This window comes from Chinchilla lanigera, unplaced genomic scaffold (assembly GCF_000276665.1).
Source record: "Chinchilla lanigera isolate Chin_1 unplaced genomic scaffold, ChiLan1.0 scaffold00166, whole genome shotgun sequence".
In the NCBI taxonomy this organism is placed as follows: Eukaryota; Metazoa; Chordata; class Mammalia; order Rodentia; family Chinchillidae; genus Chinchilla; species Chinchilla lanigera.
The window spans coordinates 1,448,525-1,476,524 of record NW_004955567.1 but is presented as its reverse complement, the minus strand read 5'-3'; the positions used below and the strand labels follow the sequence as shown (position 1 = coordinate 1,476,524).

General features: G+C 49.9%; 1 protein-coding gene across 1 annotated transcript; it reads left to right on the top strand.

Moving 5' to 3' along the window:
- Nucleotides 1–4,860: 4,860 nt before the first annotated feature.
- Nucleotides 4,861–25,339, top strand: LOC102010105 (leukocyte immunoglobulin-like receptor subfamily B member 4). The gene is made up of 8 exons (XM_013509228.1): nucleotides 4,861–5,041; nucleotides 5,224–5,508; nucleotides 5,768–5,909; nucleotides 21,880–22,046; nucleotides 23,106–23,243; nucleotides 23,957–24,009; nucleotides 24,863–24,904; nucleotides 25,035–25,339. The coding sequence occupies exons 1-8, from the start codon at nucleotides 4,861–4,863 to the stop codon at nucleotides 25,074–25,076; spliced, it is 1,050 nt and encodes a 349-aa protein (XP_013364682.1). The 3' UTR covers nucleotides 25,077–25,339.
- The last annotated feature ends 2,661 nt before the right edge of the window (nucleotides 25,340–28,000 follow it).

The following is a 28,000-nucleotide window of genomic DNA, read 5'->3' as shown; positions in this document are numbered from 1 at the left end:
GGCCTCCAACTCACAGGGGCCGGATCGCAGAGGCCCTTCGGGTCCAGCCCTCCCCTCCCCGCAGCATCACGCCCCAGCACCCAGTCGTGTTCAGACTCTCGGGGAACCCTGGGGCTCCACTAGGGCAACTCCACCCAGCTAGGGATCCCACACCCCAAAACCCGGTCCCGGGGACGGCACCTCCAGATCTCCATCCTCGCACCCCAGGGCTCGCCCTCCCGCACACCCGGCCCTGATCCCTGCAGGGGCCTCACTCTCCTGGACCTCCTTCCGCCCTTCCAGGAGTTCCTCCTTCTCCACCCTCCGGGTCCTGCCGCCTTTTCCCTACCCCTCCCAGGTCCCAGCTTGCAGGAGCCGAGGGTCCCCACAGCACAAATCCTCCCTCCTGGAGCCTGGAGCCCCCTCTGCCTTCCCCAGCTCCTGCTCCGGTTCCGCACCTGTGTGCCACAGCTTCTGGGTCCCCGAGCCCGGGATCCGTCCCTTCCTCGTTACAAGCTGTCCCCGCTCCAAGCCAAGGAGCTCTAGCCGCAGCCGCGTCTCACACTCACCTGCTGCGGACATGGCGCCCGCGCACTTCAGAACGCGATCGTCCCATCCTCAGGCGCCTCAGTCCTAGACCCCAGCGGGCTATTCTAAAGATTAAGTAAAATTGACAAACGCTTAGCCAACCTGATGAAAAAAAGGAAAGAAAAGACTCAAATCCATGCCATTTAGGAGTGAAATGGGTGAAGTCACAATGAATCCTGCATAAACCCAGAAAATCATTAATACCCAGAGAACCTGTACTCAGACAGGATGGAAAACACAGAAGAAAAGGACAGATTCCTAGATATACGTGAATTACCAAATCTAAATCAATAATAATAATTATGAAAGGGTGCTGGACTCTGTCAAACACTTTTTCTGTACCTGTTGAGGTGATCATATGGCTTTGGTCCTTGGCTCTATTAATATGGTACACTACATTTATTGTTTTGCATGTGTTGAGCCAGACCTGAACGCCTGGGATGAATATTACTTGGTCATGGTATACAGTCTCCTTGATGACTTGCTGCATTCTGTTTGCCAGTGTCTTACTGAGAACTTTTGCATCTATGTTCGTTAGGGAGACTGACCTGTAGTTCTCTTTGTTGGTTAGATCGTTTCGTGGTTTTGGTGTCAGAGATTTAAGGCTTGCTTCCAGGGTTGAGTTTGGGCGTACTGCTTCCCTTTCAGTTTCATGAAAGAGTTTGAGGAGTAGCACCATCAGATCTTCTCTACATTTCTTGTATAATTCAGCAATTAATCCATCAGGACCTGGGCTTTTCTTTGTTGGTAGGTTTTTAATCACTTCTTCAACTTTATTGACGGATATGGGGCTGTTTAGAATTGTTATATCTTCATGATTACCTTTACCTTTTGAAAATAATGAGAGGAAGAGAGGTTGAAGGGAGGGGAGGGAAATGGAGAAAAAGAACAATCAAGGTATAACATATACAGTACAAATTCCATATGATGAATGTTATCATCATGTATATCTAAAATGTACCAATAAAATTAATTTTAAAAACTTTCAGGAGATACTGAAGATCATTATATAGTAACATGAGAGTCAATTTGTCAGCACTGCATACCAGTTATAAAGTCATATCTATCTGGGTTTTTTTGTTTTGTTTTGTTTTTTTCCGGTACTGGGAATCAAACTCATGACCTCATGCTTGCCAGGCAGGTGCTGTGACGCTGAGCTAAATCTCCATCCCCCAGTCGTACCTATCTGAATCACAAATATCCAAAACATTCAACACAAACACAGTGGCTATGAAGAGAAAAACAGAGAATGATACAATAATATCAGGAGATTTACATGTCCCACTTTAATACTGGATAAAATACACAGGGAGAAAGTCAGTAAGGAAACTACAGTCATGAGCAACCCCAGGAGCTGCAGGAACCTAGCAGTCACGTAGGAACATGCCAACCCCAGCCGAGAGCACACATCTCACCACACCCAGGACCTCCTGCAGAACAGATCACTTTGCTCGCAGAACAAGTGTGAACAAATGGAAGAAGACTGACATCACACAAGTACCCTTCCCGACCACAGCGCAATGAAAGAAGAAATAGAGAGAAAAACGGAAACAGGAAATGACACAATAGCTGGATTTTAAGCAACATAGTGTTGCGTATTACTGGGTCAAACAAACCCAAAGGGAGATTAGAAATTGCCTCAAGACAAAGAAAAGTGAGAGAAGAAAGTTATGGGATGCAGCTGCAGTTTGCCCGAGTGGTAGAGTCCGTGCTTAGCATGCTGAATGCTGTGGGTTTAATCACTGCCACCAAAAGAAAAAAAAAAGAAAGCAAAGAAAATGAAATAAAACCTTATTGGGTGAAACAGATGAAGCACTAAGGTAGAAATTTACTTGATAAAACTTACTTTAAAAAAGGAGAAAAATACCAAATAAATAACTCACCTATACAATCCAAGGCAGGAGACAAAGAGGAAGGTGTGGAGAAGGACATTCTTTAATTACTCTTTCAATGTATTGTCTCAGGGGGCTGGGGATTTAGCTCAGTGGCAAAAGCGCCTGCCTGGCAAGCGCAAGGTCGTGAGTTCGGTTCCTGGTACTGGAGAAAAACCAAAAAAAAAAAAAAAAAAATGTATTGTCTCAGGACTGACCAAGCCATGATTGTTGCGTTCTGGAGGGAGTCTAGCAAAAGCTTTGAAAGCCCCAGGGTCAACACTAAGTGCTTTGCTGAGATATGCCCGAAGGAATGAGAACATGATGGCTAATTAGTCAAGTATTATTTATTGTTCTTGCTAGATCAGTTTCGATCCTCCCATTTGTACTGCCACACCTTTTGTTCTTTCTGAAAAAAGAGTTACTGAAAGGAGTAATTGGGACTTCAGTCCTGGAGGCTGCCAGCCCCCTGATCCCAGAATTTTGCCTCTCTTGTTTGTCTTTTTCCTCAGACTTTTCTATTCATCTGCGGGTATGTCGTTCTCGGGACCTGTTCACTCTGGACAGAAGTGGATTATTAATCCGACAAGAAGGCAAGCTTACAGTCATCAGCATTAATTTTTAATCATGTTTATTCAATGTTGTACGTTCCACCACCTAACTCCTTCCTCATGCCCGAGTTTCTCTAATGCTACACTGGGTGCTGCCCTTGCACGTGGTTTTCCATGGAAGGTTTCTGCAGGGCTGATCCAGGAATCAGGCCGACCAGGGGATCTGCAACCCCTCCGACCCCGTGGTGTCCGTGCTACCAAATTTAGCTCCTGCCCAGGGCTGTGCTTGGCAGGGATGGGTCCAGTGTGTCCCTCACGCTCAGACGTGAGGCAGACCCCTGTGTGATGACACTGGGGTGTGTTGCTTTTTTCACACACAGGGAGCGGGTTCAGAGAGGAACAGGGACGGTGAGCTGAGACCTCAGCCCCCAGCTGTAAATATAGAGGGAGGTTCTGATCCCCCCAGGCGTGACCCCGCCTCCACCCCACGTGGAGAAGGAAATGTCCCATGATGACCCTTGATGATTGATCTTGGCTCCCACGGCTTCTCAGCTCCGACTTCTGTTCACTGGTGAGAATCCTCCACTTTAGGAAATTTTACTTCCATTTTCTGGTAATGACTATGAAGACTTGAAGATTTTGGACACATTGCATACACCATTTTTAAATGCCCAGCACAGACAGGGGCACTTGAATGGGTGCATACATTGCCCAAAGCCATGCAGATATCATGTCCCAGTGAGTGTCTTCCCTGAGCTGGAAATTCACTATGCTGACTCCACGTCACAGGGACCACTGACTCCTAACCGCGCTAGGTGTGCGGTGCAGCACAGTGGGATTCCGTGACGAAGCTGAGGCTCGGCAGCAAGATGCGAATGGGCAAGGCAGCGTGGGCAGTGGAGGATAACGAAGCATTCAACAGAAATCAGCGTGCGGCCAAGCAGGACAAACCTGCCCAAGGGAAACTTGGGTAGTGGGGAGGCAAGAATGGCTTAAAAGTTTGTTGGCAGCGAGAAGGGGGTGGACTGTTGCTAGGAAAAAGGAAGTCAGTGAAGAGGGACATTTGTGCAGAAAACCTCAACCAGAACCTGGAAGGCAGCCGTGTTGCGGACCAGCCTTCCGGCACCCTGACTTCACAGGACCAGCCCAGAGAAGAACCAGCTCTGCACACGGTTGGGGACCGAGCTGGGCGAGGACAACACAAAGCCTCCCCTTGGCAACGCGAGGGGTATGACTTCCTTGTAGGAGCAGAAAGGAATGAGACGATCTGCGGGAAAACAATGGGCGGATCCGCGGAGTCAGTGGTCCTGAACGGGTCATTATGCCTCCAGCAATGATTGTAACTGAAGCAGGAAGCTTGGGGGTTGAATCCAGGGCAGGGTTTGGCTGCCTGCCTGACAAATCTGTACTTCAGTGCTCAGTTCAATAAACGAAGCCGCTGGTTACCTTCACCCGACCTCAGACCCCTTCTGTCTTTGGTTCCTTCCCTCTCCCCTCTCCCTGTTCCCTCGGTCGGAGCTGGACTCCGGCCGCACACTGCTGTGATTTGGTTCTCTGTAAGATAAGAAGGATCAGATAGTGCGGGGGGCCGGGGGTGGGTGTTCATTTCTATCTGAAGTGTCCATAGAGAAGTTCCTGCCTATTCTGCCCACCCTGAGGAAACTGCAGCCAGGCTCCAGGAGAGGGCAGCTCCCCTTCTGGTGGGGATACGGACCAGACAACGTCACCACAGGCAGAAAATGGACTCTGAGTGGCCACACCCTGTGTTTCTGTCTGCACTACCGGGCACCACAGACTGTTCACTTACACTTCCCGGGAAAGTGGGGGAGACGTCATGACCCCAGCCTCAAGGCCTGCTCTGCCTGGGTGAGATGGGAAGAGGGGAGGAGACATCCTGGTCTGGGAGGGACACCATCCCACAGCCAGGCCCTGGCCCATCAGGAGACCAGGGGCTTCGGGGAGCAGAGGACCTGCTCAGGCTCCAGGGCGAAGCTCTCACAGGGAACTCTCTTCCAGGGCTGAGTCCGGGCCCCAGGAGCCAAGTGCAGGCAGGTGAGTGTGTGCCCAGCTGTCCTGGGTCCTCCTCCTCCTGGGGACAGGGGCCACCCCTGGGCAGTGGGGATGGAGCACAGCAGGGGTGGGCTGTTGCTGGAGGTCTAGAGGGTCCTGGGGCTGACAGCTGGGGTCTGAGGGGAGGAGGAAGGTCCTGGGGCCCAGCTGTGATTTCCCTGCAGGGACCCTGCCCAAACCCAGGCTCTGGGCTGAGTCGGAATTTGTGATACCACGGGGGGAGCATGTGATCCTGTGGTGTGAGGGGACCCTGGAGACACAGGAGTACTTGCTGGTCAAAGAGGGAAGCCCAGCACCCTGGGACACACAGGCTGCAGTGGAACCTGGGAACAAAGCCAAGTTCCCACTCTCATCGATGACAGACCACCACGAGGGGCTATATCACTGCTGCTATCAAATTCCTTATGTCTTGTCAGAATACCGTGAGCCCCTGGAGCTGGTGGTGACAGGTGAGAGGACACTCAGGGTCCCAGCCCCAGGCTCTGCCCTCAGGAAGGGGTCTGCTCTCAGGGGTGCCCCCCTCTCACAGTCCAGCCCTGAGGACAGTGTGGGAGGTGCGAGTCCATTTCACACGCTGCCTCCTTCTCTCCTAGGAGTCTCCAGCAAACCCAGCCTCGCAGCCCTGCCCAGCCCTTGCTGACCTCAGGAGGGAGCGTCACCCTCCAGTGTGGCTCACACAGCGAATCTGACAGGTTCATTCCGACTAAGGAAGGAGGAGACAAGCCCAGGCCCTGTTTCACGTGGGCCATGTGATCCCCAGCACAGCGTGGAGGTCCAGATGCTACAGCTATGACGGGAGCAAACCCAGGTGTGGTTGGATGCCAGAGATGCCCTGGAGTTTCCGTCTCAGGTGAGGAAATTGCAAGCTTTACTCAATCCTTTCTGAGATTGCACACATCGTATATTACCATGATTTCTCCTCCTGGTTGGGAAGGTGGTAGAGGGGACTGTAGGGGTCCCAAGCCAAAGATTTTGACTGCCACAGTCCATGGGACCAACTGGGCAGGACAGGAGGGCAGGGGCGTGGCAGGAACCAGCCCCTCAGCCCGGCTCCTCCTCCCTCCAGGGCTGTCCAGGAAGCCCTCCCTCTTGACCCAGCACGGCCCTGTCCTGGACCCTGGACACAACCTGACCCTCCAGTGTCGCTCTGACCAAGGCTATCACAGATTCGTTCTGTCCAAGGAGGGGACAGGTGACCTCCTCCAGCACCCTGGCCGGCAGCCCCAGGCAGGCCTCTCTCAGGCCGACTTCCCCCTGGGCCCTGGGAGCCCCTCCCACGCGGGCCGCTACAGATGCTACGGTGCACACAGCCTCCTCTCCGAGTGGTCGGCCCCCAGTGACCCCCTGGACATCCTGATCACAGGTGAGGAGCCCAGGGCTCAGTCGGGGCCCAGACCCTGCCCAGGCCCTGCTGGGGGAGCCCAGGAGGTGATGGCCAGGGTGAGGGTGGGTGTCAGGGAGGGAGAGAGAGAGACAGGGGAGGGCAGGAGGGGCAGAGTCAGGGGAAACAGACAGGCAGAGACCGAGGGTCCTCAGAGACAGCCCTGCTGAGGCCTCCGCTCAGAGCAAGCTGGGGCCGCCCTCACCACCCTGCTTCTCTCCAGGACAGCTCCCGGGCACACCCTCCCTCTCGGTGCAGCCGGGACCAGCGGTGTCCTCAGGAGAGAGTGTACCCTGCTGTGTCAGTCCCGGACCCCGATGGACACTTTCCTTCTGTCCAAGGAGGGAACAACTGATCCCCTACTGCGTCTGAGATCAGAGCCCCGAGCTCAGCAGTCGGAGGCGGAATTCTCCATGAGAGCTGTGAGCTCAGGCCTCGGGGGGACCTACAGGTGCTATGACTCCTGGAACTCATCTCCGTATCTGCTGTCACGGCCCAGAGAGCCCCTGGAGCTGCAGGTCTCAGGCGAGGAGCCCCAGGCCCCATCCTCTCTGAGCTCAAAGGCAGCTAGCTCAGTGCTTTGCGCCCGAGAGAGCAGTGATAGCACCAGGCATGATGGAGTGAAGGGACAGGGTCCAGAGGAACGTCCCCCAAATGTGGCTGGAAATAGGCGGAACCTTTGTCCCCCTGTGCTCCCTGTCACCCTGTGTCCCCAGCTCCAGGGGCTCAGACAGAGTTCACACACAGGGGAGAGGGGATGGAGCTGGTGGAACCACAGAAGGAGTGGGGTTAGGTGGAGGGCAGAGGAGGATGCCTTCGTCTCAGACCCAGGCCCTCTGTGTCCCAGAGCCTCGCCACACATCCTGACCCTGTGGGTGGTGGAAAGCCTTGATCCTGCCCTGAGAGATTCGAGCCTCAGAGTGACCCCGTGTACAGCACTCACGGGCTCTGTCTCCGGAGGAGCAGGGAGGCGTGGACTGAGAAAGCTGCTTGGGTTTCCTGGGGCTCTGAGGCCGGGGCAGTGCTACCCAGTGTCAGAGGGGTAGAAGCACCTGGTGGTGACGCCTGAGGAAGGGACCCAGGAAAGCAGGGTGCGGGAGCTTCCAGGAGGGTTCCAGGAGCTTCCGCTGCTGAGCAGGAGCCAGGACAAGGGAGAGCAGAGGCAGGTGCTTGGGGTAGGAGTGGGTGTGAAGGACCAGGCAGGCGAGCTGAGTCTGTGGTCCAGCTTCTCCTGCGAAGCGTGGCCTGCTGAGAAGGCCTCCTCCTGCTCCCAGCTGCCCCATCTGAACACAGGGAGCTGCCTGAGGGTCACCCCAGACCTTTCACTTCTGAGCGCCTGGCGCTTCTCGGCAGGCGCATCCTAGGCCTGCTGTGGGCTCAGTCCCCCGCGGCGCTCCTGCTTCTCGGGGGAACTGTTACTCGTGAGGATGCAGTGGTGCGGGAAGGGTGGCTGAAACCGACTCAGTGTCTCGTTCTGGGTTCTCCCCTAGACAGTCACAGCATGAAAGAAACAGCAAAGGTTCCTGACAGTCATCATTTGGAGTCCACCCCCTTCGCGGCAGTTTGGGAGAGAACTGCTCAGCACTGCCAGAGCTCTGCAAGACCTGTCAGGAGGAGGGTAGGGGCCAACCCTGGGGTGCAGCAGGTGGAGGCGGGGCTGACGTAGACAAGGATCTGGAGGAGAGAGCATGGGACAGGTAGGCAGATGTCCCTCCGCAGCCGTCATTTCTTATGTGTCTCACCACGCCTGTGGTCCTGAACCCTCTGAGGCCAGGGCAGGAGGCTGCTCGGCTTGGTGGGTCCAACCGCGGGTGAGGCTAAGTCCTCAGCCTGGCTGCTCCTGTAGGACCAGGCTGTGGGCACCGCGGGCACGGGCCCTCCTGCGCCACCTGGCGGCCTCTGCTCAGTGTGCCCCTGAGACGAGGGAGGGACCCCGCCCTGCTCAGGTCACGGGGGTCTCTGCCCAGCGGGGCACATCTGTGATCCTGTGGATCCTACTCTAACTTTCTGCTATGTTCATGCACCTTTGTGCTCTTTTTCTGAAACTTTGAAAACAATAATGTGTAAATTTAGCTTAAATTTTATGGATACATAGTTTAAAGTAAATATTTCTACTGTTTAAGTGACTAGATTATAATCATACATTATAAACCATCTTCTTAGTTGCAGGTCTTTGTGATGTTAAATCCTATGATGTTTCACTTTAGGTTTTCAAAGAACTTTATTTTTAAATTTTTTTTTTCTTTTTTTACCAGTACCGAGAACCGAACTCATGACCTTGCGCTTCCAGGCAGGCGCTGTGCCGCTGAGCTAAATCCTCAGCCCCCTCAAAGAACTTTAGAAATATTTCGATTGGGTCTTTTGTTTAGGGGGTCTAATTTTTTTGAGTTCTGCACATATACTAAATATTAGTCTTCTGTTGGAGGTGTAGCTGGTAAAATTTTTCTCACTCTGCATGTTGTCTCTTCACTCTGTTGCTTGTTTTCTCCGATGGCAGGTTTATAGCTTGATAAAATCCCATTTGTTGATTTTTAATGTTACTTCCTGTGCAATTGGTTTTTTTGTTTGTTTGTTTGTTTGCTTTTCTTCTTTCAGAGATTCCTTGCCTACACCTATGGTTTTGAGAGTTTTACCCGTTACATCTTCGAGGAGATTGTTTCTCTTTGACCCATTCTGGTTTTAGTTTAGGGCATGTTAAGAGATAAAGTTCTAGCTTCAGTCTTCTGCTTGTTTACGGCCACTTTTCCCAAGTCTGCCATAAAGAATTATACATTTGGGTCATTTGTAGGAAAATGGATTCAATTTGAATTCATTATGTTAAGTGAAATAAATCAGATACGCAATTGTAAATAACCGTACAGTTTCTCATGTAGGAGGAACCCAAAGCATAAATACAGAGCAGAAGAAAAGACAGAAGGAAACAGGGAGGTAGATATTCTGTAAATGAGGAGACCAGCAGATGGAAGAAGAGAAGACAGAGGGTGAGGAAGGAGATGTGAAAGGAAGTAAGAAGTGTCATACATGCACCAAAAGTGCTGTTAAATATAAAAAAGGAAAAGCAAAACAAACACGTGGAGATTTTATTTGTGAAACTTACATACACGCTTGGTAATTTTAAGCATTGTTTAACTGCTTAAACGATTTGCGCTTGAGGCTTTTTATATTTCCACAAAATAATATTACTAATGTGTACACGGGATGTCTACTGGTTTGATATTTTAATTTTCCTTCATATTATCTTAGGATCTTTTCCTCTCCAATTGCTTCTAATCACTCTCCTCTGATTTACACCTAAAAATTACACCAACCATAGTAAGGTGATATTTCAATTCTTAATTTTTAAATTATGAAACAGTGTTTTCTGGTACAAGTGAGTCTGTGTGTACTGACATATTCATCTAGTGTCGTGTACCTATGGGAATGCAGGGTTTTGGCAAAAGCGACAGCATTTGTCTTGCATACATAAGTGTTGTAGAATCCAAGAGGTCAGCCACCAACGGGAAAATGAGGATTTATTTCCAGGATTTGGGTGCATATCAACCCAGCCAAACTCATGTCCAAAGTATTAGACGTTAGTACAAAGAAAGGTTCCAGTTGTGTATATTTGGCTGACAGCACTGGTCTTGAGATCTAGGGAAGGGGTCATGGTAAGCAGGGGTACAGAAGCAAGACAGAGCAACCAAAAGCAGTTAATAACTTAGCCTTGGCCGAGGCAGAGCCTTCTGACTCTTGCAAGAACAAGATGACATAAACTGCTCACATGACATAGTTTCCAGTCTTATCTGTACCAGAACAAGAAGTTACAGCTACAGGGGAGGAGGGGCAGAGTTTGAGTGGGTTTGCTCTTTAAGTTCCGTTTCATTTCCCCTTTGATGCTTTCTACAATGTTTTAATAGAGAGCATCACTATCATTAACATTTACCGTGTTATGGGAGGTTGGCTCCCTATTCAGCAGAGGGAGAATTATAACAAAAGGAAAAGAAACTTAATGTTGTTGTATCTTGATGTTGATTGTCAAGCTTTAGACCTCTGTAGTCAGCTTCCAGGGTGACCAGAGAGGGGCTGTTGTCTCCAGTGGTGGCCCCATCTTGTCTCAGGATCAGCTGGCTCGAGTGGTCTGGATCCTGTTGGCTGGTCCACTTGTCTTGGGCCTCTGGTTTGTGCCAGCTGTGGTGGATCTAAGGTACAGTTGTTGCAACTTTAACAGGAGTGGGAGTGGAAAATATTACAGTGTGAGGCCCATCTCATAAGAGCCCCAGGTGGTTGGATTTTATTATTATGTTTTTAACCCAAATAAAGCTTTGAATGAGTTTACTGGGTCTGTCAGGCATATAAGCATTCTTCCTGTACACAATTTTGGATACATGGCTGTTTTTACAGCCTATATTTGTTTCCTTAAGGTTAATTTTTTAAATTTAGAGATCACCATCAATTTTACCTATGATTGGGGTTTGCCAGCCATATTGAATTTTATAAGAGGAATGTCCCAGTTGCTTATGGGGATCTATCAGACATGGAGGAGGACTATGGGTGGGACTTGTCCCATCTCATGTGGGTTTCTTGGCAGTATTTTCTAGGCAATTGTCTGAGTGTCTGGTTCGTGCACTCCTCTTTTTCCGAGCCCTGTGGTCTGTAAGCTGTGTGAAGCTTCCATTTGATCTTTAACATCTGTGTGAGTTCCTGGACTATCTTGGGTATGAATGTGTGTCCTTTGTCTGACCCTAAGGTCAGCCGTAGTCCAAATCTCAGGACAATGTGTCTTCAGAGCAGCTTGGCCACCTCTGTACCTCTTTTTGTTCGGATGGGGAAAGCTTCAACCCATCCTGAGAAGGTGCAGGCAACCACGAACATATGTCGATAGCCTCCTCAAGGCAGTTTGGAGATATCATCAGAGAATTTCCATCATCTTTCCTCAATATAATTTCCAGATTCCTGGGCAAATCATGTCTTTGTATTTGGAGAGTAACCTGTGGTCTCCAGGAGAGGAAGTTCTGGGGTGAGGGGCATAGCTAGGGCCCTTACTCTGTGGTGCTGTCATAGCGGCCTGCTGTGCTTCCCTGTCTGTCTTTTGTTTTTTGGCTTTTATTGTTTAGTCCTCTGGCGTCCCCCGCAGTGTATTATGGACTCTTCCCTTGGGACCCATACAGCACCTAGGAGCTATAAAATTTCTTTTTTGCATTTTATCTCATTTCCCTCAGCCATCAGGAGCCCTCTTTTTTATATTTGGATTCAGTACACATGTTAAGTTTTTTCAAAAACAGCAGTTGTCAAGGCTGTTAGTTTTGCCTTTTGAGTTGAGGTTCTAGTAGCCAGAGGCTGGGCCTCTACTGCAGAGTCCAGTCACATATCCAGTTGCATATCCTGTTTGTTGGACCCCATTTAGAACAACTCTACAGTCATGAAGGGAGCTCCGGTTTGAGTGGGAGCAAAGTGGCTGGGTTAAGGGTGCTTATTTTCTCCAGAGTTACATGAGGATTTTCCCACAGGAGCCCCTGACACCAAGTCATCCTTGGATTTGACAACCAATGGTGTCCTGTCCGGTCCATTAAGGCGACAGTTGGATGTGGTACTCCAATGGTCAGTTGTTGTCTCAAAGTCAACCTACCAGCCTTCTGCCTCAGCAAGTAGTGGCAACGTGTTCTAAAGCATGGAGGCCATCCTAGGGCTGCAGAGTCTAAGTGTTTTTTGTTTGTTTGTTTGTTTTTTTCCAGTACTGGGAACCGAACTCATGACCTTGCACTTGCCTGGCAGGCGCTGTGCCACTGAGATAAATCCCCAGCCCCTAAGTGTTTTGACAGGTATGTTGTTCGATAATGTCAGGATCCCATAACCTGGGTTAAGACTCCAGTGACCACATGTTTTTGTTTGTTTGTTTATGGATATACAGGAAGGAAGGCTTGGTTATATCTGGCAGTGCTAAGGCTGGCACCTGAGTCAGGGCCTCTTTCACTTGTTTAAATATTTTCTCCGGGTCACCTTTCCAGAGGAGAAGCTCCATTCTAACCCCTTTGCTGGCTTATCTGACTACCGACTCCATTTCTTGCTTTTGTTTTCAGCTTTGTCCTGTGTAAAACCCTTCTGCTGTGTTACCTCCTCTGCCTGTAGCCGCAGCCTCAGGGTCTCATTGGCCTTTAGTTGTCAGCACTCTTGTCCCCATTGAGCCTTTTCACAAGCATGCTTAGCTTTTGTTTGCTGACATGCCTGTGGCTTTGTTTCCTCCCGCAGCTGGGCCGTTGTTACATGTTCTTCCTCAAGGGTGGGATTTAGCTGTGTAGTCTTTTTGTAAGGGAGGCACACTTGCCTTGCAGCTTTGCCTCTGTGTTACTTTTGGTTGTCTCTGATGCATTTGTTTTGTCTCTGGTGCATTTGTTTTGTCTCTGCCTCGGCCATCATTTTGTGTAAGCCTGTAGCTGTAGTTCTACCCGACTGGTGCCCTCTGATGTTGAGCTCTGTCAGGCTCAGCCTTCACATGCAAGGCCAGTTTTGTGCCTGTGGACACTGGTGTGGGCTCTCCCCTGGCTTTGTCTCCCCGGGTGCTCAGCCTGCTCTTGTGCTGTTGTTTTGCTCCCACAGACCTTGGGCCTCTTCACCTTGGCCTTGAGTCCTACAACTTCCTCCACTGCAGACTTGCGCCCCCTTGTGGCGTCCTCCTTAGTTGCCCGGCTCTTTTGTGTATGTTCTTCAGCCTCGTGGGACCCCTGCTTTTTCTTCACACTGCCTGTCACAGTCAAGAGCCCCAGTTGTGTTTCTCGCTGTGCAGTGCGTTCTCGACATTGCTACAGGTGTGTCCCAACTCGTTTCAGCTCTGTGCAGTCACTAGTAGTTTTCTCAAAGCTCACCTTCAGCGCCAGGATCTTTTTTATCTGTTGCCATTGTCTCCTTGAGTTTTTCATCAGCCCCTTTGGTCACTTGAGTTCACTCTCTGATGTCCTGCACAGCAGGGCCGGGAGCTTCTCAGCGGCAGCCTTCTGCCACACTGTGTGTTTCTTTTAATCCCTGTGGCCCAGAGGTCACTTGGGCCTGAAGTTTTGGAGTAGATCACTTTTTGCCAGGGAACTGGACAGTTTGGATGATGCAGGAACTTATGTTGTACCTCTCCTTCTCTCTCCCCCTTTTTTTTGGATCTGCCTCTCAGACCAGAGATATGACCTGGTATGAGGACCCCAGTGGTTCTAACAACACTCTCATGAGTTTTGGATAACAGCCCAATGGGTTGTGTCTTACTGAGTGTTCAGTTCTGAATCTATCAGCAAGTCCATCAGCTTTCCCCCTACTCTCCTTGTGACCATGGCGTGCTGGGTGTCTAAGGGGATGGAGCGTGGTCTGCCCTAGTCCTGGTAACCTCCAGCTTCTGTCAGGCCGATGAGGCCTGCAGCACCTGGTTCTTATTTTGGGAGGGGTGATGATAGCCTTTTGCAGGCAGCCTCCTAATTTGGGGATTTTTATCATCTGTTATCATTTTGGGGAGTTTATTTTCCCAGCGTCCATATTTTTACATCACACACATTGATACTAGTCCAGTTTTGGTGGACTGGCAGATTCCAGCATGGTTTGACTCCTGTATTGTCCGTGTCCCCGTTTTTGTGCCTTAGTGATATCTGTTTTTCTTCTGTCAGGGCAGCTGTTAACAGATCTGTTTTTCTTGAGCTTCCTATCAGCTTTTCGTTTGGCCCCCTGGTCAGGATTTGCATACATTTTGTTACCTCTGAAATCTGGGTCATGTTCATGCCAGCAAAACCCTCTTATTTTTGTCAGTAAGTAGCTAGACAAGGCCAAAGCCATATGGGTCTGGTGTGAACTATATTTGTGAATGTAGAGAAACTGCTCCTGATGCCTTGGTGATCCTCTCTTCCCAGTCACCATCCTATGTATGTATACCCAACTGGGTTTTCTCAATTGCTGACCTTCCCTGGCCGGCCATTTACCATCAAAGGAGGGCCAATCGATTATGTAAAGAGTTGTTAACCTCTGGGGATTCACTTCTATCTTACAGTTTCCTGGATAGCTTCTTTTAAAGTTAGCCAGCACTCATTTTGATGGGGTGGATTTTCATTCTTTTTTCCCCCATCTCTACTCTGTAATGATGCAAATCACTCAAGCATTTTTGTTTTGTGTTAGTTTGATCATTTTCCTTGTGGGAGTTTTTAAAAAGAACAACCTGAACTTCACCAAATTAACAATAGCCATACATTTTTAAGGTACATTACTTCAACAAACTTTGCTCAACATACATAAGCTTTCCAGTCTTGTTATTATCTCTGTTTTTATCTCTTTAGCAGGGCAAAACTTTCATTATACAAATCTTCTCATATCACAAGTACACCCACATTTATAGCCTTAGTACTTTTCTCTCTCACTTACTATGAATCTTTTACAACAAGCTTGACTGGATACTTGGAGCTGAGAGGAGACCCTGGCACTGGAGGCACTGTCTTGCTCCATGCTCACTTTAAAATGAAAAGACAACCCCTGCTTTCCCCTCCCATCTCAGAAGGCAGCTCTCTTGGTGCAGGTCTATCTTGCAAGTGCATAGAGAGCAATTTCCACCACGAACAGCTCTCTCCAAGCCATTTAGGGTTTAGGTTTCATCTGACACAATCCTCACCAGATTATTAGCTACGTCTCCCCTCTTGGAGGTGATGAGGCTCCCCTTCCATCCAATGGGATGAGTTTTCATCCTTGAGCCCCCGAAACCTTACCAGATCCTGTACCAGATCCTGTACCATACTGCTGTTCCAGAATCATGCTGAATCCGCTCAGGTTCCACTCGTGCTGACAGGGAGAGGTCTCCAGGCTGTGGGAGGACCCATGTCCTCTCTGAGGTGAAGTTTTTCACCTGGTAGAGCCTGATATTTCAGGACTCCTGAAATTTGGGTCCTCCTAGACCTGCAGGCAAAGGAGACAACAAATCTGTCTTCTCTGATCCCTTCATGGTTGCAAGAAATGTTTTAGAATCCAAGATAGCAGAGAAACCAATGAGGAGAAAGGAGAGTTTATTTCCAGGTGTCAGTATGAAAAGAAGAAAGAAAACAAGAATAGAATTTTATATTTATATACATTATTTCGATCTATCCATTGTGTTTGCACATATACTGTTGATCATTTGCCAAAGATTTAAATTTCTAAAAGAAGAAGTGAAATTTTGATAAGCCACTGATATTCCTACCATTTAGAGAGTGTGTGTGTGTGTGTGTGTGTGTGTGTGTGTGTGTGTGTGTGTGTGTTGTGCTGTAGGTTTTCCTAACTACGTGATTTGCGAACAAGAGGTTACAGGGATGAGGAGGCACCAGTAGCTCAGGCGGGGTGGTGAAGGGTAGGAAGCCCTAGACTTCACCTTTGTGCTCCTGCTATTCAGGGCCCCTGAGGACCAGCCCCTCACCCCTGGACCCTGGATCCTCCCATGTTGAATGAGGGAAATCATCTCAAGGGGAATTAGCTCCCATTGCTCTGCGCCCCAGATGGAGCAGAAAGCATAGGAGGGCTTGAGTATTTCCGAATGGGAGGCCTGTGTCCTCACCAGTCCCGAGCTCATGGGTCTCAGTTAACTTTGCCTCAGTGTGACTCGGATGTAAGATCTGAACTCACAGAGCCCACCGAGGCTGAAGGACCCAGGGTGGAGAGCAGAGGAACCCCTGCTCCAGGGGGAGAGGATCATTCAGGACCTCATAAGGCGGAAAAATGAGATTTTGGTCTGCCCTGACCTCTGTGACCTCTATGTCCCCAATCCCCAGCCTCACCCCACCAGGATCACACAATGGAGAATGTCATCTGGATAGACGTGGCTGGCCTGGTCCTGGTGACCCTGGGAATTGTGTTGTTTGAGGCTCAGCACAAGCAAAGAAGGACCTGAGATGCAGCCAGAAAGCGAACACCAGAGGGAGCCATTGTCAAAGTGTGTTCAAGCGCTGGAGGCCAACCTGGTGAAATTCAGGGTCCTGGTTGAGCGCACTGTCTGCGGGAGTGCTGCGGGAGCAGCATGGTTTGTGGCAGGGGTGTCTGGCCGTTTGTGTGGATGCCTCTTCCCTATTAAACTGCTAAGCCCCCGGTGTTGCTGGCTCTCCCTCCTCTCTCACCCCAAGCGCCTCCTAAGTCCTCGCCCTCTGCTGCACTTTCTGTGATGTCTCCCAGCTGTCCAAGGAGCAATTCCCTAATGCACACACTGAGTCCACTTCCTCAGCTCAGCACAGTCTCCTTCTGAGAGCACAATAAATGGGTAAAAGCCAGATTCCAGCCCAGCACAGGTAAATCCATGGCGATGCCCCCGACACTTCACTTCGTGGACCGAGCCTGTGTGGTTTCTTCAGGAGTCACTTGTAGGCCATGCCCCGTGCTGGAGAGGTCAGCACAGTGGGAGCTGGTAAATCAGTCTGAAAATCGGCTTTCAAAGGTCCTGGTTTGCAGCACTTGCTCATTTTGTTGTGCAAACCCTCCCTCCACCAAGACCAGGTGTCAGGGTGACATCCCCAGTGAGGGGCTGGCCACGAGGCCCAGAACTGTCCTCACAGGGAGTGCGAGCAGCTGCACCTCATCTCTCTGCTGGCTCAGGGTGTCTGGCTCCTGGCTGTGTCCCTGTTGATTTCTACCCCGGGTCACGCAGCCCTTTCAGTGAAGTAGGATGCAAAGATCCTGCATATCCACATTAGAGGCCAAAGAAATTAGCACCATTATGTTGGGAATTATCAAGAATTAATGGTCAAAACCTGCGTGTATCACAAACATGTACCAATAATAATACATCCCATCAATGATAAATTGGGAGAGGGAACTGTCAAAATTACATTATGGAAACTCACAGATTGTAACAGTGTAGGGAAATGAGTCTGCTTGGATATATGGGTCAGAAGATGATCCTTGCAATGTGTGTCTAAGCTTCAGAGAAATCCAGCACTGGGAGGAGAGTGCAGGTGGCAGTGTGTGCAAACGCGCTGGGCACAGAGAAAGTGGAAGGTCTGTTTGCTCTGGACAAAGGATGACATTGTGCTGTTTCCTGAGTGTGTTGATATGAAAATGACCAATGTTTCCCTCCCACCTCTACTGTGCTGCCTTGATCAGAGTCTTCTTCACAGCATGACCAGTGATCCTACACTCACTGTCCATGTCACAAATGCTGAAGTCCCTTCCTGCACAGCGTAGAATAACACCCCAGGGTTTCTGCCCTGCTGTGAAGCTCAGGGATCTCCCATGAAGCCGCAGGGGAACAAAGCTGCCAGGGGCTGTGTCACCAGAAGGAGGGCTATGGTGAGGCCGGGCTCGAGGGTCTGTGCCTGGCAGAAAGGTGGGAGTTTCCTCTGTTCTCTGGATGTGGTGGACCAGAGACTCTAGGCACACAGGGGAAGCATGTCCCCAGCTGACAGGGCCCTCAGCCTGCTGTGAGCAAGGAAGCCCACCCACACTGCAGGAGGGCTGGAGTGCTGGGTGTGTGGAAGGAGGAAAGATGAGGCTGCATCCAGCCTGGTGGAGGCCCAGGAGATGGTTCCTCATGGAAATCCCAAGGGAAGTCTAAGTGAGGCTCAACACAAACTGCTTTGATCTGTATTTGATATTACTTAGATTCATGTTGCAGATATATCTGTTTAAGCAGTCTTTTCTTTGTGAAAGTTGGCCTTATTTTTCCTTTAGTTTATTAGGACTGTTTATTTGGCCTCATCAATTAATTCCCTGAAAAGAGCTAGAATCTGAAGTGTTTTTGCAGATATAATGACAGTGAAGTCATTGGAAAAATCAGTCCGCCATGCTCATTGTTCATCTGGGTTCTCTGCAGCATCCGGCTCGCTCACCTCTGGTTAAAGGAAAGCAGCTCCTCCCTTGACGTCTGGGTTGTGGGACTTCACAGTTCCACACCCACCTTCTCCCCTCCTGCTGCTTCTACCCAAACTCCCTTACCAAATGTTAAGATTTTTGTTCTTAGTTCTGTTTACATCTGCAGTGCCTGGGAGGTGTGCTTATCTCTGTAGCTTCTATTCCACCAATAAAAAGTTCGTTATGGAAAACTCTGGTAGAGACTAAGGTCAGCTTAGCACCTTTCCTGACAGCACAAATCTGATAACAGATGGAATTCAGAACTTTCCAAGCAAATTCAGGAGTCAGGCAGCTCACAGAGAGGCAGGTGAGACAGGCTGAAGCCAAGAACACAGGAGACGTGCCTGTGGGCCTGGGGGTTTTCCTCAGCATGGTGGCACAGAGCTATTTTCCCTCCCTGCCTGCATGTTATGTGGGAGCCCAGAGGAGGTGGGCTGGGATTCAGCACTGGGTCATGGATAGCCCTGTCCTTGTCAGAGCAGTTTGGACCTGGTCAGTGTCTGTTACTAGAAGTAGAATTCTGAGGTGCTTCCAAGAAGCAGTGTTATGACATCCCTTATTTCAGCATACAAAATGGTTTTAACTCATGTGGACATTTTATCCTCCACTGTTTTGAGCACCAAAAACAACAATTTGACTTTATTTCCAAAAGGAAGCTAGCACATCCTGGGCCACTGGGGGCAAGACAAGATTCTCTAGGAGGGAAGAGCCTGTGAGGTAACAGAGAAACCAAAATTGAAGATGAGGCTCAAGATGAATTAATCATGGCAATCGATTTTTTTTCCCCACTCTTCAGTCCTGTAAATGAAAGCACATCTCTTTCCCAGAGATGACTTTTATGACCATCTCTCATATTGAATTAACTTGAAGGCCTCAAACGAAAGAGAACAAATTCTCTTGAACAAAGTTTGGCCACTCCTCTATTTACCAACTGGAATCCTGTAAAATAATTTCTCCCCATCGTAAGGGAGTTTTGTTTAATTATTTTAATTTTATTGATGAGTTGTAAGAAAGCCAATTTTGATATTACTTTGACCTGCTGGTAACTCCTGTGGAAGCATGTTTTTAAGTCTATAATCCAAATTGTATTATGAATCAATGATCAAAAATGTAAAAGAAAAAAGGACAAAAGAAAAATTACTGAGCTCAAGTAAAAAAGGGAACAGCAGTTCACAGAATGGACAAATAAATAACAAGTAACTGAACAAACAAATATCTCTAGAAAATCAGAGTGCACTCAAATATACTTTTGACCAAATCAAATTATAGTAACTTTATTACAATTTTAGAAGTTTATAAGTATGAATGTACTAGTCAGATTTCCTTGTTCATGAATTATCAGACATCTCTCATCAGAAGAATTTAGCAAGAATAAAATCTTTCATCTAAAAGGAATATACATTTTAAAATATTTTGTTCTGTCTTAAGAATGCTGGTAACTTTTACTTCAGTTATCTCTGTATACTCTATTCACCTTTCAGATCTTTGATTTCCATTTTGGTTACCATCTCTTGAGCATTCTGGTTCAATTCCTTCAATAGACCCCAGGTCAGAACTAGCCTTGTTGTTGTCAACTTCTCCAGATCTGGCTTCATGATACAGCCAGACAGCATGTTCTTAGCAAAACACAAGCATAACCTCAACCCTAAATTAGCTTCTTTTTTTCAATCTGATGGAATTGTCTTTCTGCTGCTGTACTTCCATCTTTTGTACAATTTAAAAAGTTAATAGTATATACTGCCAAGTAAAGTCTACTATGAGGTGTGAATTTTGTAGGAAAAGATTGCCCCTTTTGGTTTGTAATTGAATTTTATTTGTACGGTGAGAAACCTGCACCCTATGTTTTGGAAAAGGAAGCCACCACATAGCCTCCTTTACCCTAAGATGACCCATCTGTGGAAACAGAAACACAATGAAGTAACTTGTCTGAAGGATAATGACAATCAACGACACCAGGGAAGTTAACCAATGTGGATCATGAAGAGGATGAAAATTGTCATAACTGCTGTTGAACCAAGGGAAAAGGAACAGTGATAGTTTGCACCTCATGACCAAAGCCATTGAACAGGACCCTGACTTCCAGAGGACCCCAGTGGGAGTATATTGAGTTGGACAAAGCCAATTAACATTACCAAGTGTGAAAATCAGTTAGGGTTGCAAAGTGATTAACCTGGATCTGAACAGATTGGGATAATCTGGCCTTTGTTGGACAAGGTGACCCAAACATGAAGAAGTTACCGTAGCTTACACCCCTTTGGAGGATACCATTAGGCCTGCCATTATTTTAGTGGAATGTCTGAATCAAGTGAATTTTTAAACTCCAGTGCTCTCAGATTGCACTCTAAGCCTTTATATCTCTTTGTAAAATATCTAGGCTTCTCTATATCAATTAAATTTAGAAATGTAAGGCAGTCGGTTAACCTCATTAGGCATCAAGAGAACTTTAAGTAATCTTTTAAAATATACCCATTATACTAAATCTTAGGAAATATTATTTTTTTAACTAAAGGCAAGATGTTTTTTTATCTTGAGAATGGAAACAGCCTTTTAAATCCATCTCCTTAAGGGAAAAATGTAAAGACTTTTCTTTTAGTGTCAATTGTAGTGGAGTGAGAGAAAACCGCTTTATTCCCTGTGAGGCTGAATTGTCTTTGGCATCCCTCCAGATCAGCACTCTAGCACTTCTATTACTGCAGACTTGTAGTTGCCACACCCAGAGGCCATCCACACTTGTGTCTAAAAGCCCTTTAAAATGTTTTTCCTTTTGTGTCTTTGGAAATATGTGCCAGAAGACCCTAAATCCTTGAATCCCCCTCTTCTATTTATAATTTTTAAATTTTTAACAAGGGAAGAATGACCAATTGAGTAATATGAGAGCCTGGGTTGATTTGAGCATTGTTTTGAGTAATTTGAATTTTAACCTTGATTTCCTCTCTTTAGTCCAAATCAGTGACACTGGGCAAAGCCTGGAGACCTGTTTGCAGCCTCTGGCCGCAGCTTTCATTCCATCACCTTGGGGCTGGGTGAGCTGCAGGCAGAGGCTCACTGACCTGCCTTAGTATTGGGAATGGGCTCCATTGCCTACACCTCCCCATCCCCAGGGGATGTGGTGCTCACTGCTTCTGCATGCAGTGGCTGACAAAATAATTTTTTTTTTTGGTTTTCCTCTTCTTTGATCTGGGCCACTGTCACTTTGATGGCTCTTAGTGAAGTGCTCATTGCTGGTGTAACGGATGTGGCCAGCTGGCAGGCAGGCTGCAGGGGTGAGGTGCCCAAGAAGTTTTTAGGGATCCAGCTTGCTGGGGAAGGGATCGGGGATGTGTGTACCCACTACCTTGGCAGGCTGACACCAGGGATTGGGCATACCTGGAGTTGCTCCCGCTCTAGCCACTGGACTTGCTGTTTCTGCTGAGATGCCACGTGCAAGTGCTGTTTGTGTCAAGTGAACTTCCAGTGACAAAAGTGAGTGTGGTGCATCCGGGGTGCACTGCAGTCATGTCCTGCCTGTTCAGTCCCAGGTGCCCACGCCTATAGTTGGTGGCATGCGTAGACAAGCAGATGGCTGGGATATCCCCTGAGTCCACCTAGGACCCGAGCTGTGGGCCCTCCCTGCACCCAGCCTGTGCTCCTATTGTTTCAGGGGGCTGAGGTGGGCCGTAATGGAAGTTTCCCAGAATGAGTCCAGGAACAGGGCCGAGTTCTCCATTCCATCCATGACAGAAGATGATGCAGGGCGCTATTGCTGTTACTGTCGAGGCCCTGCTGGCTGGTCAGAGCCCAGTGAGCCCCTGGAGCTGGTGGTGACAGGTGAGGGGACACTCGGGGTCCCAGCCCCAGGCTCTGTCCTCAGGAAGGGCTCTGCTCTCAGGGGTGCCCCCTCTCACAGCCCAGACCTGGGGTCTTGGGGAGGCCACAGCACAGCTAGAGGAGGAGGCAGAGGTCCATCCCTGGGGCAGTCCAGGCCCACATCCTCTGGAATCCTCATCCCTGGGGTGAGCCCCGCCCCACGCTCAGTGCTCAGCTCCACAGCAGGAGAGTCTCGGGCTCTGTCCCTGTGACCTGTGTCCAGGCTGCCTGGAGACTCTCGGCCCATCTCAGTCCTGGCTCTGGTCTCTGATCTGCTGGTGTCCAGGGACAGAGAAGTGGGACAGGAAACACGATGCCCAGAGGCTCAGAATCCAGGCTGCATGGAGTGGTTTCAAAGCCGATGTGGGGAGCAGGGAGCCCAGCCCCTCACCTCCCCATCCCTCCCAGGAGGCCCTGAGGATCAGACCCTCACGCCAGAGTCTGGACTCCAGGTGGAAAGTGAGGGCGCTGCTGGGAGGGTCGGGGCGGGGCTGGCTGTGGGGCGGGTGCAGCCTCCTCTGGAGATGCTGACTCGGACCAGCCCCTCCTGTGCGGGCCTCAGTTTCTCCAGGTGTGAAGGAGAGGCCTGGGTCCGACCTTCAAGTTCCTCTCCTGCTGATCTTCTGTGAGGCCTGGAAAGGCGGCCTCCCAGGGGAGCCTCCAGGACCTCATGCTACAGGGCTCCTGTCCCTCTGTGCAGTGAAGGAGACAGTGTATAGGGGAGGGTACAGGGCCAGGGCAGGGTGTCCAGGCTCCTTCCCTCCAGCTGAGGGGCCTCAGCTCTGCTGGAGAGAGCAGGGCCGGAAGTCCAGCTCCCCAGGTTCATCCCCATCTGGGCTTCCTGTTGGTTCCCTGGGCTGGCAGTCCCCCTCTCTCAGCCTCCATCTCCTCCTTGGTGACCTGCATGAGGGGCTGCTGATCCCGTGTGTAGGACCGTGAGGGTGTGAGGCGGGGAATGCAAAGACCCTGCGTGGGCTGGGAACACCAGGTACTCAGTGAGGTGCAATTTTTCTCTTTAAGGCAGCTCTGCTGGCCCAGGCCTGCAAGGGAAAAATAAGGCTGTGATCTGGGTCTCTGTGCCCTTCTCCCTGCTGCTGCTGCTGCTCCTCCTCCTCCTTTTCTTTCGATACTGGCGCCAGGGAAGAAGCAGGAAGGCAGGTGAGTAGGAACAGTGGGACCTGGGCCTCAGACAGTTGTGGGTTCCACGGTCCACAGGGAAACCTGTCCAAGGGGACAAGTCTGCATAGAATCTCTAGAGCAGAAGCCAGAGCAGAGAGGTCAGCACAGAACACACAGCACCTTCCTGTAGGAGTTTCCAGTGTGGGGTGAGCTTCTCCACCTCACGCTGTATCAGCTCCATGCTCAGTGTGGCCCGAGGCTTCCTCCTGCCCTGCGTGGCCTATGGACCGGGTGGTTCTGATGTCCTGGCTGAGACTCTGTCCATCTCCCAGCCCAGAGAGAGGTTGACTTGCCATGTCCTGCAGGGGCCGCAGGGCCAGCACCCCTGGATAGAGGCCTGCAGAAGAGGTCATTCTGCCCGAGGACCCTGACTCCCCGCCTGCCGCCCCTCACGGCCACCTGACACCCCCTTGTGTCCCCAGCTCCTGTCCAACAGCTGCGGCCGAGGAAGATAACTTCTGTGAGAGAACGTGGGGTGTAGGGTTGTCAGTGCCCCAATGTCTTAGCATTACAGAGCCAGGGGGAGGCTGGGGCTCAGACCTGAGTCAGACTGAACCCCGATATTGTTGTCCTGGGGACATCACACAGCTGCCTGGCTCTGTGTCCCCAGCTGGACAGGGCAGGGCCTGCGGGGCTCAGAGACCCCAGTGACTGTGAGTGTGAGGTACCACGGTCTCCTTCTCTCCCTGCAGATGCCGCCGTGAAGGACACAGCACCTGAGGACAGGGTGGAGCTGGACACTCGGGTGAGACCCCCCCATCCAGGGCACAAACTTCCTGTCCCCCAATTCAGTCCAGGGCGCTGCTCTGTCCTCCACCACTCAGCTCCCAGGGACCTCACAGCTGCGCCTCCCTTCTGGAAGCCCCGGCCTCAGCCTGCTGTGACCCCACCCTCTGCTGGTTTCCTGTGACCTTGGGTCCCCTCCCTCTGTCCCCTTCCTGGCCCTCAGCCTCAGTCTGGCTGTTCCCTGCCTGGGCCTCAGAAGGACCCTCAGTGAATGAGCCACCCCATGCCCCTGAGGCCTCTCCCTCATTCATGCAGCGTTCATTTGTGGGGGGCTCCCTCTTGACCCAGCTCCAATGGGGGCTGTAGATGCACCAGTGAGCATAGCCCCCTCCCTCCCTGAGTCACCTTGAGGTGGGAGGTCAGTGTCAGGAGAGCACAGAGCTGGGAAAGAAAATTAAGCAATGAAAGGTGGAGCATCAGGAGTGTCAGTGAGAATCACAGGGAGGACTCTGGTAAGGTGACTGCTGAGCAGAAGCCTGCATGGAGAGGGGACCTCTAATGCACCAGCACTGCAGGCAGAGCGCAGGGCAAGTGCAAAGGTCCTGAGGCAGGGATGGGCTCCTTCAGGAAAATGGGCCATGTGGCTGCAGCCTTTGGAGCAGGGTCCGAGGGTCAAGATGTGAAGACAGCACTGCAAAAAGGAAGCGGCCAGACCTCTGAGGACTTAGGAAGCCCCTGAAGGTCCAGGAGGAAGGGACAGAGTGTGATCTAATTTCTAAAGGATCCCTGTGGCCGCCCTGTGGAAAACTGGCTGGTGGAGACCAGCATGGAACCAAGGAGACCCCGTCTCTGTCTCTGTCTCCCTGCTGCAGAGCCCACCTGCTGAGGACCCCCAGGGAGCAACGTACGCCCAGGTGAAGCACTCAGCACCCAGGAGGGCCCGCCTTTGGCCTTATCAGGGAGCTCCTGGACACCAAGTATGGACACCAGAGCCCAGCTCCCCTGAAACCAAGTTGAACCTCCCCTCTTCTCTCTCCCCTGCAGGCTGCTGTCCGTGTGGGTCCCCAGTACACGATCTGTGCTTAGCTGGGCAGCTGGGCGCTCAGACAGGGGGCAGCTGCACCTCCTTCCTCCAGGGATAGGGTCCTTCCTGCAGAGCCCAGTGTGTATGCCGCCCTGGCGTCCACTCATGCAGAAGGCGACCCAAAGAACACTAAGTGATGTCTCAACCAGGGACACCTGACAGAGATGCCAGAGGTTCTGTATCCTCCTGAGACTCACCTGACCCTGCGATCAGAGAGAGCTCACACCTCTGTGTGCTGGAAATAAAACCAGAGATTCTCCAATAACCACCGAGTGAGTGAGAAATGGAGTCATGGGAGAGAATGTGGAAAATGAATGATAGTGTTAATGGCAGCATGACATACCGCAGGTAGGAAATGAGAAAGTTAAGAACCATGGGAGAATACATTGGAAAATATTCTGTAAGAATCACTGAGCCCAAATATCTTATCACAAATTAGGAAAAGTATAGGAAATAACTGTAAAAAACAATGTTAGCTACTAATGAGGACTTAAAGAGTTGACACACATTTCAACATCAGAAAACAGCAGACATCAAGACAGATCCCACATGTGTTTCATAGAACTAAGGGCAGGATATTACAAATAACTTTATGCCAGCATGTCATAAGATACAGATGAAATGGACAATGTCTCACGGACACAATTTACTAAGTAGAGATAAAGCTGAACAGAAAATATGAATCATCTCATGTGTGTTGACCACATTTGCTAGGGTAAACTGAGGCACAGTTGGGACCACCGAGAGCAGCAGGGTTTAAGCAATGTGTGAGGATTTTAACGCAGACCAAGCGCAGCCAGGTCAAGAATGAAAATCCCATTGGCTCCAAGTAAGGGGTGAGAGCATGTTTTACAGGGGAGTTTAGGTAAAGAAGGGGGGCACTGCTGAGTGGGGTGCAAAATTTTGAGTCTCTGAGTAGGGGGTGTGGGGCTTGGTGATAGACAGGGTGGTGTTGGGTATGGGCCGGGGGGTGGTGCTGGCAGGTGCAGCATGTCTTTTGTGTTTTTTCCTGGAATCAGCTCCCTGCAGGTTGAGCTGGGTGAGGCAGCTGCTGGCTTCCTGCTGAATATGGTGCTCCGGCAGCGGTGAATGACAGGTCTGTGTGGGAGTTTTTCCTCCTAGCTGGGCAGGGGTCGAGTTTGGAGACCTGACAACACTGACTCTGTAATTAAAACACTTCCCCACGCAAATTCTAGTTCAACAGTTTTGCTGGTGATTTCTTTCACAGTGAAGAAATACAAATCACACACTTCCACAGAGATTTTTTTGCAAATAGAAAAGGAGAAAAGACAGCCCGACATATTTTATCAGATCAGGAAAATTATTATACCAAACCTTGACAAGGAAACTACAAAATGGGAAAGTCACATGCAGCACTCTCACATCAACCTAGGTTTGAGTCCCAAAAAATAGCCCTTCATGCAGAGGTGGTGGTCCTTACTTGTCATCTCAGCTACTCGGGAGGCTGAGGCAGGAGGGCCCAAAGCTTGAGCCCAGCCTGGGCAACTCAGGAAGACCCTGTCAGAAAATAAAACCAGAAGGGCTGCGGCCAGAAATAAGTGCTGTCTGTGTCGAATCCAAAGTCACCCCTCAAAAAAAAAATAGAGTAATTTTCAGTTTATATATATATATATAATACATCATGATGATATTCCTGGTGTTTTTGGTTTTATTTTTTCATTTGAAAGGGAAGAGTAGCTTAAAATTTAAAAGTACATGGACATGATGGGACACATTAACACCACCCATAAATGAAGGCATGGGTAGTTCTCTGTCTCTCTCTCTCTGTCTCTCTCTCTGTCTCTCTCTCTTTCTCTTCTCTTCCCCTTCCTGGCTGCTGTGAGCATCTTTCCCTGACCTGTGCTATGAGGTTCCTGTCTCCCCATGGCCCTAAAAGCCGTGCAGCTGGTGACTGTGCATTGCAATGCCTGGAGCTGAGAGTTGAAATCAACCTTCCCTCATCTAAGATTTTTCAGGTATTTTGTAACACCAACATAAGCTAACACATGTACCTCACAAAGAGTACTGAAGGGAGTTCTTCACTTTTAGACCGAAGGTACTGAACCACAGCACGGGGGTGGGTGTAGCTCAGTGTAAGGCACCTGCTCAGCGTCCACGAGGCCCTGGGTGTGATCATCAAAACACCACAAAATGAAGGGAAAAAATCCAGCAGCATGAAAGCGTTTCACACCGCAGGACTCATGGGTGAAGTGAGTGTATAAGGAAATACAGAACACGGCTGCCCCATAGCTGCGGGGTGTAAATCACACTAACTCTGGTGGGTAAGTTCAATAGGGCACAGCTGGGGTGGAGCTCACTGATAGAGCACTTGCCTAGCATGTGCATTTCCCCGACCACCGCTTGCCACTAGGGGGCTCGGGCCTGCATTTCAGCCTCTGCAGTACCAGTACTCCTGAGGATGATCAAGGAGCCTTTCACGCTCAGCTCTGACACTGAGGCTTTACCTGTTACTGTCTGAGAAGACCCAGCTCCATGCTCGTTGAATGTGGCCCATATTTGGCTCACTGCGCATATAAACACCTCCTCCTGCCTCAGGGTGGGAGACACTCCTGTCTCACAGCTCTCCATAAATTCCCAATAAAGCTCCCAGTGTTGGGGGCTGGGGATTTAGCTCAGCGGCACAGCGCCAGCCTGGCAAGTGCAAGGTCATGAGTTCGATTCCTGGTACCAGAAAAAAAAAAAAAAAAGCTCCCAGTGTGCCCTTGGAAGCCTCTGCCTCTCCCCTAGTCCTTCCAAGTCTTCCACCTTCAGTGGCCGCTTTTCCTGCCTGGCTTTCAGAGAACGTGAGAGGGGAGGCTGGGTGTCCACAGCATGGTGCCCGGGCCTCCTTCTCTCAGGGAGCTCCACCTCTGCACTGTGTCCTCACAGTGTGCCCAGCACTCTGCTCCCCAGTCGGCTGAGACAG